The sequence below is a fragment of the Cervus elaphus genome, chromosome 3 (assembly GCF_910594005.1).
Source record: "Cervus elaphus chromosome 3, mCerEla1.1, whole genome shotgun sequence".
NCBI classification, from domain to species: domain Eukaryota; kingdom Metazoa; phylum Chordata; class Mammalia; order Artiodactyla; family Cervidae; genus Cervus; species Cervus elaphus.
Window position 1 is genome coordinate 31,572,668 of NC_057817.1, and position 10,848 is coordinate 31,583,515.

General features: G+C 45.8%; 1 protein-coding gene across 3 annotated transcripts; it reads left to right on the plus strand.

Annotated features, from left to right (window-relative positions):
- Window positions 1-10,848, plus strand: ZNF641 (zinc finger protein 641). 3 transcript variants are annotated; one of them, XM_043885645.1, is made up of 6 exons: window positions 1-131; window positions 2,811-3,019; window positions 3,641-3,732; window positions 5,407-5,536; window positions 6,161-6,274; window positions 7,104-10,848. In XM_043885645.1, the coding sequence occupies exons 2-6, from the start codon at window positions 2,836-2,838 to the stop codon at window positions 7,856-7,858; spliced, it is 1,275 nt and encodes a 424-aa protein (XP_043741580.1). In that variant the 5' UTR covers window positions 1-131; window positions 2,811-2,835; the 3' UTR covers window positions 7,859-10,848. The 3 variants fall into 3 exon arrangements, with proteins under 3 accessions (XP_043741580.1, XP_043741587.1, XP_043741596.1); XM_043885652.1 differs by lacking the exon at window positions 6,161-6,274; XM_043885661.1 differs by lacking the exon at window positions 2,811-3,019 and having other exon boundaries at window positions 13-131.

Below are 10,848 nucleotides of genomic sequence, written 5' to 3' on the forward strand. Positions count from 1 at the left end.
CGCGCCCGCCGGGCCGCCGTCTCCGCCTGTCGCTGGCTCCGCGGACGCCGGCTCCGACGAAGCGAGCGCGGAGGGGAGGGGCAGGCGGCGCCCGGGAGGGAGACACCGGGCTGCAGGCCAAGCCGACCCGGGTGAGTTGGGGCCGGGCAGGCGGGAGTCACGGCTGGAGGGAGGGACACCTGGCTTCCCCGGGCGGCGAGGGGGCCGGTCACCCATGGGAGCGGGGAGGAGGGTCGGCGCGGCCTCTGGGTCCCTTGCCATTCCCAGGGTCGGCTGCGCTGACATTCTGTGCCCGCCCCTCTCCTGTCTCTTCGTCCCCAGCGTCGTCGCTGTCAGGCCCCGTGGGTTCCCGCCGCTGTCACCGCGCACAGGTTTCCCCGTGGCTCCTTTTTCTTCACTTGCTCCTGTCCCAGTTCACGGGCAACCTGTTTTCTGACCTCACTTCCCCTGCTCCAGCTCTGCCTCTCTCTCGAGTTCTCTGAAACCTGACCCTCTCCCGGCACGGAGACAAGGAGGGACGAAGCAACCCAACTCCGGAGTGGGCACCCGTCCCGCCCACACCCCGCCCGGGACCGGGGCCAGGCTTCTCTGACAGCAACTGTCCCTGTGCCCTTGGGCTACTACTCATTTCGGTAGCGTGGCCCTTTCTCTGTCCAACAGCACACGCTGCAGAAACCAACTTCTGCAGGTGCCATGCTCCCCTAAGATGTGAAGCAAAAGGGGAAATGAAACTTCTAGAACCCTGACTCCAGTAGGCCTGAGATACATCCTGGAACCAGGAAAATCCAGGTTAGGGCTGACACCTTAACTGCCCAGGTGCTGGCTCCGAGAGCATGCACATCTTAGTAAAGGCAGTCTGAGGATAAGTACCCACCCCTCCTTTGCTGAGATTTCTTCCACGGGTTTTCTGTCAGTGGTCTGGAGAGTCTCACATCTGGCCTGCGAAAGAGGCTTCCTATCAAGGGACTCTGCTGCTAGGGAGATGGAGAAATGGATCTCAGATAGGTGTCCAGATATTTACCTAGAGGTAAAGCCCTGAGGGAGGACTTTCCAACGAAGCTAGTGGATGAGGAAGACCTTTGGTGAAAAGGGGGAATCCATGCTTTACATATTAGAAGTGAAGAGAACACAGGAGCTGGAATTCATAGGAGAAATCTAAAATGGAACTCCCCCTTTATTGCTTTATTGGGAATTTTTCTTTCTCATGAGAAGTCTCTGAAAAGGAAACCTCCTAAGCTGGGAATCAGTCCAGAATGTTCCCAGGAGGCCCTGAGACATCTTTGGACATCTGAGATGAAAGGGGAATTTGTTCCCTTGCTGTTCATTGAGCTTACAGTTCTCATTTACCTCTGTTGTCAAAGACAGCTAGGCAAGAAAATAAACAACTTGACATTTGTCATTATCTGTTCCAGGCTTCTGGGTTCTTGCAAATGTCATTAGGTGAATGTGAGTGAGCCAGAACAGTTACCGAGGTTCTGACCTGTATTTGGAACACTTTCACTGGCTCTGATTGCTTGGGCATTGAATAAGAGTCACAAAAATATGATGTTGCCAAGCAAAAAGTGACTCTGCACAGTCTTATAGACTATTTCTCTGCTGTAAGGCAGGGAGACTGCTATCACAACACAACCTGTCATGCTCCAAAGAGGTCCAGAGCAAAGAGCCTTCAACTCTGCAGGCTTCAACACTGCAGGATTATTAAGAATTTTTAAATCTTACTTAAATCTATTCTCTTGCAATCAAAAGAGATCTACATAGAGAAAGAAAACGTCTCTCTTTTTATTCATTGGCAGCATCATTCATGAGCCTTCTTCCCAAGGCAAGAGAAGACTAGGTCCATTGTTTTGAACTTTTCCCTAATGGACATATTTCCCATCCCTTTCTTCACTTTTGTTTCTTGTGATGGAATACACTCTGGCTTCACCATACCCTTCTTTAAAATTGAATATGTTTTTTTTAATATGTTTTTATAATGAGATCTGACTGGTTCTATCATGTGTCTCAGGTTCTTTGCCATGTCTTAAATCACAGGGCTGTTATTCACCCCAGGGTCATGTTAGCAACACCTGTTTTCCCTTTTTCTACCTATACAAAATTCTTTATGTTCTTTTTCTTTTTCTTCTTCTTCTTCTTTAGACGTAGCTCCTCACTGCCAACAGTTTCTCTTATCTGTTAGGGTTGCTTTAGAATCTTACATCTGCTTTCCAAGTTATTGATCTGTCCACCATATTTACTACCAATTCTGATTTTCTACAACAGAATGATAGGTTGTAAGTCTCTTTGTTGAGGCTTGTTCTAAGTAAGGCACCATTTGATTCAGCCTTATGAGAAATACACCCTTTGACTATGACTTCTACCTATAGTAATCATTTCATTCTAAACTAATGAGAATGGAGTTTGTGGCAGACAATCTTATGTGGGATTACCTCCATTTTTGTTGAATGCAAATCTGTTTGCATTCCCTCCTGCATATTTCCAGATTGCTTATTTTCAGTGGTTGAGATTCCCAGATTAAGTATTTTCAGTGGTTGAAATTAATTGATAGCTTTTGAATTTCCAGGATTTTTTTTAATGAAGTTCTGCCAAACATGAGGTCCCCAAAATAACCATTAGTGACTTTACTATATAGCACTTGCTCATTTCTGGCTCAGGTTCAGTTGATTGGAACACATCAAACTTTTAAAGTTCATCTTCCATCAAGCTCTCCCTATCCAGTTTCATCTTTTATCCCTGGACTGTTCTCCATAACTCCCTTAGGACTATCACCCCTTTCCATTGACATGGGCATAACTGATATGAATTTGTTCCAGGTCACAATTTGGGTTTGCAGCAAAAATGCTTTCAGAACAGACAGCAGCCCTGGGGACAGGATGGGAGTCAATGAATGTCCAGCTGGATAGAGCAGAGCCCCAGGTGGAAAGGGGAAGCCAGGAAGAGGGGCCATGGAGAACAGCTCCAGGGCCATTGGAGCACCTGTGCTGTGACCCTGAAGAGGAGCCACAGTCCCTTCAGGAGAAGGGTGAGAGCCCATAGGGTGTGTGTGGGAAGCACAATGCAGAGAATAATCTTCTAATCTCTATTGAAAACGTAGAATTAAAAACTTCCAAATTGCCATTGACTGACTGAACAACACAGTTAGTACCAGGACCAGGCCACAGAAACAGAAAGAACTTACAGGCCCTAGTCAGAAAAATATAAGGAGCATCTGGATTCTGCAAACCATGTGACTGGGTTTCTCCCATTTCTTACATAATCACTTCCTCCACCTGTTACATGGTTAGTGGTAACAAATATGGGAGACAAAGGAAGTGACAGAAACACTGACTGCCACTGGAAAACACACCCAGTAAAATGCACTTTACAAGATGAAAATTACATTTGAATAATATAAATTCAAACCACAGCTAGTTTAGTAGAAATGAATGACATAAATGCTCTACTAAAAACCACTCGGTACCCTTTCAGAACATTTGAGGGAAGGTCTCTTCTACTACAATACATTTATGCATTTGAGTCTTACCAGTGGACATAGATATAGGGGAAAAAATATGACACTTAAGCCCCACTATAACAGGGCCCAGGTTCTAACTGGAAAAAGATGGGTGCTCCATCTCTAATGGTTCCTCTCTCCCCTCACCAGCTCAGTCCACTCCCTGGGTTCCTGCCATTCCCCAGGAAGAGAGCACTGGAGATTGGGAGATGGCAGCTGCACTTCTTGCGGCAGGATCACAGGTGGGCTATGTTCTTCTCTTGGCCTCTCTCAAGGTCTCGTCACTGCTGCCTTTCTGTAGCCTTTGTGTCATTCCATTGGGCTTCCCTGGGGGCTCAGACGGTAAAGAATCTTCCTGCAATGCAGGAGACCTGAGTTTGATCCCTGGGTTGGGAAGATCCCGTGGAGCAGGGAACGGCTACCCACTCCAGTATTCTGGCCTGGAAGATTCCATGGACAGAGGAGCCTGGCAGGCTACAGTCCATGGGGTTGTAAAGAGTCAGACACAACTGAGTAACTTTTACTTCACTTCACTTAATTGATTTGTCATTTCACTTGATCACTATTGTTATTTAGTCTGATATCTGCACAGAGTCTATCCCTTTCTGAGGGACTCATACCCTTTTGAAAAATGAATGGAGGCATGATGAGAAGAAGAAAATTCCTACAGATTGAGTTTGTTTTGTTTTTGATAGCTGTGCTAGCCACAGGGAGAATTTAAGAAAAATTCATTAATGTTCATTAAGAAATAAATCATGGGCTTTCCTGGTTGTCCAGTGCTTAAGAATCTACCTGCCAATGAAGGGGACACAGACCCAATCCCTGGTCTGGGAAGATGCCACATGCCATGGGGCAACAAAGCCCAAGCTCCACAACTACTGAAGCCCATGCACCCTAGAGCCTGAGCTCAACAACAGAGAAGCTACTGCAATGATGAGCCCATTCACCACAACTGGAGAGTAGCCCCCTGCTCACCACAACTAGAGAAAGCCCACGCACAGCACCAAAGACGCAGCATAGCCAAAAATAAATTATTTTAAATTTAAAAAAAGAAATCTGGAAAGATTAGGAAAAGAGGACCTGAAGGAAGCTTGGAAGAACATAAAGTAGACTGAATTAGGTGGATGATGGAGCATTTATGGACATGAATAGAAGACAGAAAGGTATGAAGAGGGGCAGCCCCAGAGAAAGAAGACAAGTTTAGATTCAGAAGGCAAGGGGGGAGCCACGGGAAGTTAGTAATAATAGTAGCCATAGTATCCGTACTCCAGAGTGCTGACCATGCTTGCTGTTCTCTGAATGCTTTATGTACATTAACTCGTTTAACCCTGAGAGAAACGCAGTTAACCCCAGACAAGAAAATTGGACAGGAAGAGATTAAGGCACTTGTGTATGGTCATACTGCTAATGTTAAGTGACAGAGCTAGGAGTCATTTGGCTCCAGAATCTGGGCTCCTAACTGCCAGACTATGCTGCCTTAAAAGATAAGGATATGGCATAATAGGGGGAGGAGGCCAGAAAGAACAGTTTATCCGTATTGTTTCATGCAGATAGGAAAGGAAAGGTCAAGAAGACAAAGGAGACACTTGTACACAATTTCTGCAGTGAAGAAAGGCAGATGAGAAGAGACTGGGCAGACACGTGTAACTACACAGAGGGACCAATGAGTGCCTCCAACTGCTCATGGTCCCAACTTGGGAATCTCCTCTACAGACATTATTGCTCACACCCTGACCATTACTTTTACCCCTTTCCTCTTCACCAAAATCATGTTCCCTGCCCAGGAACCTCTGGGCAGTTCTTTTTCTAGACCCTCTCTTGCCACCTCTCCTCTACCACCACCTCAGCCTTTTATACTGAGACCCCGTTTTCCTTAAAGAACAGCTGCTGACAGATGATGCTGCATTTTGTTTCAGGGCCTGGTAACCATCAAGGATGTATCACTGTGCTTCTCTCAGGAGGAGTGGCGGAGCCTGGACCCTTCTCAAACAGACTTCTATGGAGAATATGTCATGCAGGAAAACTGTGGGATAGTGGTGTCTCTGAGTAAGCACGACCTTCCCCAGCCACTCAGTGACTGTACTCTGTGAGAGTGGAGCCATCTGCTCTGGGACTGTTGCATAGTGTCCATTTGGGGTTCTTTTCTTGGCAGGGAATCTGTCTAGGTTTCCACTTGGGAAAGAGCACTAGGGTTAATCCAAAGAGAATAGAAGTGTCACTTTTTAAAAAACAACAACAAAGTGCTGTGAATTATTAGAGAACTGTAGGCAATTCTTGGTTGGGAATTGGGAGGTCCTTTCAGAGAGAAGGACACCTAAGGAGTGGAACTGAGTCCTTGGAAACTCAGAAACCATCTAGGGAAAGATGAGAGTGGGGGTGGGGTGAGACAGCTGTAGTAGGGCTAATTAAGTGAAGTTATGACCAGAAAGAACAGTTGAGCTGAAAGTATTTGAAATTCACACAAAAGAGAACACCTGTTGGAAAGAGAATATGATTTTCTGAAAGAAGAGGGGACTTCACAGAAATGGGAGTGGGGAGAGGGAAAGGCTTGTTGTATCTGGCCTTCTTCATCTATAGAGTTCCAAGGAATAATTTAGGAAACAGCTTTTTTCAGAAATGAAAATTACAGTTGAACAAACTGACATCCCTGTTTTCTTTTCCCATGGTCAGGATTTCCAATTCCCAAACTGGATATGCTTTCTCAACTAGAAGGAGGGGAAGAACAATGGGTCCCCGAACCCCCAGACTTAGAAGAGAGGGACATTCTAAAGGTCACATACACAGGTAATGATGTATGATAGACTCAGCCACGACCTTCACCCCTTTTGGAGGTCATCATTACATGTCCCTCCAACCCCTCCTCTGCCTCAGACAGTTATAGCATTGAATGGTTCAGAGATCTTTTTCTTCAAAGGCAAGACAGTGTAACATAATAATTTAGAGGGTAGGCTCTAGAGCCAAACTTTGTGGATCTGAATCTAGGACCATACCTGTGGAACCTTAGAAAAGTAATTAACTTCTCTTTGGGTTCCTCATCTATAAATTATTATGAGATTTAAATATGTTACCATAGTCGAACAGTACCAGGCACATAGTAAGCACTCAATAAATGTTAGTCGTCATTGTTCAACCTGCCACCCATTGTGGAAATGCCTTCCACAATGTCTCCAGTGTTGCTGACAAGGTGTCACCTGGCCAGTGATTTCAGACCATTCCTCACCTCTCTTCATGGTGATGGTGATTAATAGTTTTCTTTAAGTGCTAAATAAATCATAGTAATAAATAGACAGCAACAATAGCATAGACTATTTAATAGAAGGTACCATCCCATCTGTCTTATAACATCTACCTTATAATTATTCCCATTTTACAGAAGAAATGAAGGCTTACAGAGGTGTGGGAAAACTGAGATTTTGTGGGTATCTGTCTCCTAAGTCTAAGCTTTAACCGCTGTACCTCTTATACTGTCCTGTACAACATTAAAATCTGTCTCTCAGCCTTGTGGGGTGAAGTTTAGATCCTAATAGGCATCATACAGCCTCATTTGTGACTCAGTCCTGGGCTGCTCCCTTGTGACTCACCTCTTGGGGTCTGTATTTTCCTTTTTCCACAGGAGATGGAAGTGAGCACGAGGGGGATACCCCTGAACTAGAAGCAGAGCCTCCCAGAATGTTATCTAGTGTGTCTGAAGATACTGTTCTCTGGAACCCAGAGCAGGATGTGAACTGGGATTCCATGCCCAGAAGCTCCAGAGGCATGCTCCTGGGCCCACCTTTTCTTCAGGAAGATAGCTTCTCAAACCTTCTGTGTAGCACAGAAATGGATTCCCTGTTAAGACCACACACGTGCCCGCAGTGTGGTAAACAGTTTGTGTGGGGCTCCCACCTGGCCAGGCACCAGCAGACACACACCGGGGAGAGGCCCTACAGCTGCCTCAAGTGTGAGAAGAGCTTTGGGAGAAGACATCACCTGATCCGACACCAGAAAACCCACCTACATGACAAGCCCAGCAGGTGCCCTGAGTGTGGCAAGAATTTCCGATGCAACTCCCATCTAGCCAGCCACCAGAGAGTGCACGCAGATGGCAAATCCTGCAAGGGCCAAGAGGCTGGAGAGAGCCCTGGGGCTAGGAAGCGGCAGCGCGCGCCACCCGTGCCCAAGTGCCACGTGTGCACCGAGTGTGGGAAGAGCTTTGGCCGGCGGCACCACCTGGTGAGACACTGGCTGACACACACCGGGGAGAAGCCCTTCCAGTGCCCGCGCTGTGAGAAGAGCTTCGGCCGTAAACACCACCTGGACAGGCACCTGCTGACCCACCAGGGACAGAGTCCCCGGAGCAGCTGGGACAGAGGGACAGCTGTCTTTTGAAATCTATTTCTGCTGCAGCTGTAGTCACATCTGTCAGCCGGTGCTACCAGGGGTCTCTGCCAGAGCTGCCCCTCTCCTGCACCCCCGTGGTCAGAATCATGAGTCCTGGCCCCATCCCTAGAGAGATGCAGTTCCAGCATTAGCCAGAGCCTTTCTCCCCAGTTCTGTGAGATGCCACATAAAGTAGAGTTCTTTGGGCAAAACTTCTGGGAAACGCTGCTTACTGGGTGGGCTGATATTCAGCCTGATCCCATTTTCCAGGGTACAGTGGTACCAGCAGTTTGTGGCTAAGGCCCATTCTGATTGGTTGAAACCTGTGCCATACCAGTTGTTGAATATTTTGAGTATCACCCTTCTATAACATAACTATTCTCTCTATATATATAGAGAGAGAGAAAACACATACTAGCTTATTAAAGGCTCGAAAATTTATGCATTAGAGCAAATGGTTAAGCCTTTCTTACTGCAGTGTTTCATAAATTTATTTGACCTCAGTATCCTTTCTGTCTCGCATCTCACAGAACTGGTGACTCCTTGAACCACACTGGTGAACACTGGGTTACAGAGGAATAAGTAAACAGGAGAGAGAGAGTGATCAGGCACCCAGAGCCCCCTTTTTTATCCAAATGAAAGCTGAGGGGCAGACCTCATTCCTGTGTGGGCCCATCACCCCTACTCCAATCATCTGAATATACATCCACACCTCTCACCCCACCTGCTGAAAAACAAACAGTAACCTTCTCACCCCCCACCCCGTTCCTGCTCCCTTCACCCTGCATATACATGTATCTAGCTGAGAGATCGCGCTGCAGTGTTAAGAGATGGACCTTATACCCCTAGGTAATCCAGGCCCACACAGAAGAAAAATACTTTATTCCCTTGAACAGACCCCTCTCCTCTTGACAGTGTCTATATGTGTCTGTGTGTCTGTGTGCAGGGTCTTTGAAGAGAGCATGCAAAGTACAAACTGTATAAGCTAGATTTTCTAGGGGCTGTATTCTGGGGATGAGGGTAGTGGGAATTGTATGGGGTTTTTGGTTTGTTTTGTTTCAAGGTTATAAGCAAGCTGAGAGATTCAGGGAGCCCTAGTAGAAAGGCTTAAGTTTTGGGGGTTGAGGTATACAGCCTTCCCCAGTATCACTGAGATCAAGACAACTTGGATATGTAAGTCTAGGTCTGAATCTCTGGGCCACAGATTGTTTTTGCCTAAGTGGAGAGAGAGACATCCTCTGTGAGGTGAGCTATGTCTTATTAATTTCAAGTCAGGTGCATATAGCAGCTTTGTGCTGAGTGGGTTTTTGGGTCTTGTTTTAAGTACTGAGAAGTTAACGGCAGGAGTCACAGTACTTGCAGGTTGTTGTCATCACTCTTGTCTGACCTTGATTGCCTCATCAAGGGGCAGAGTCATTCTTGTGGATCTCATTCCCCTAAATAGAACTTTAGGGAAAGTGGCTGTGACTTAACTATTCGGCTGATGCAGGGTAATGAGCTTTCTGGTTGGTTCTCCTCCCAGTTCTGGGAAAATGTCTGCACTGACTCTTAACATGCATAAGTATTCTAGCATCAGTTAATGCATTGGTCATTGTTTCTCTTTATTGATGATGTGTTAATACCAGTCTTATAATTTAAAAATTACTTTGTATGTAAGAGCAGCTTGTGGGTAGGGAGGGAGAAAAGCAAAGAAGATGGAAGTGGGATATTTTCTCTTTAATGCTTAGATTCTGGTTTTTCCTTAACACACTTCTTTCTCAACCACAGTTGGTGGAATTAACCAGAAAGACAAGAGGAAGTGAGCTGCAACAATCTAGTTTAATGGCTTTTCCACTTGCTTAGGAAAAACTGAGTGAATCATAGCTCCTCAGAGTCCTGGGCCCAAATGGAGTCAATAATAGAGTCATTTTACTGACTGGGCTTCTTACAGTGGATATAACTTGAACAATCCAGCCCCTACCTCCCTTCTGCTCAGGGCAGCCTTCCCATTTTGCCTAGAATGCACTTCTCTTGCTTACGTTCCTATGAATAGAGCAAAATGGCCAGCCATTTGTAAGGCATCCTTGTCCCAGGTCCTCTGAGACAGGAGCATTTTAGGATCAGTATTGAGAGACACCCCAGGGCATAGAAAAATACTGGATTCCATTGGCAAAACTGAATGATGCCATTTCTTTTACCTTCTACTATGCCTCATACATTAACACAATCAGCTCTATGTGAGCATCGTCCAGAACCTGTTTTAGATCACAGACCCTTTTGAGAATCTGATAAAAAAAACAGAAACTCACTTTTGAGAAGAAAAGACATTGGTAGTTCACTCACATTTAGCAGGGTCAGAGCCCATCCATGGAATCACTAAATGGCGGTCAAAGAGGAGGAGTTACCCTGATCCAATATGGTCATTATATATTTGTGTCAAGAATTACACGGCAAGGATCTCTAAACATTTTAAGGACTAAGATACCAGAGGCAGTAGGATATCAGGAGAGTGTTCAGTCTTTAATGATTTGAAAGGTATTGCTTACACTCTGTGCTTGCTTAAAAATTTATATGACTTGCTGACAAATCCAGTTTCTCACAAACCTTTTTTTTAAAGACTTGTATGAAGTGAGCCTCCATACCGTCAGATCACACCTCTTAAAAACCAGGCGTTAACCTCCAGTCTTTGATCTCTTGTAATTTTAAGGAGGGAAAATGAAGCCCCCAAAGTGTAGGTGCACTCAGCACCCAACTGAAAGGCATCGTGGAATCTAAGGGCATTTGGCAGAGGGGGCATCCCTTTAGGTCATTTCTACTGTACCACTGTCTTCTCTACCTCCGTCCAACACCACTTCCCTCGGACAAAGAATAAAGTAAGCGACAGCCATCAGCTGGGTAAAGAGATTTGAGTGATTTTTCCCTCAGGGAAAACTCCCATCTTCCTCCCAACTCCCTCTGCCACGTGTCTACCCTACCCCCTTTAAATAAAAAAAGTCTCCGTGTTCTCTCTGAACAAAATG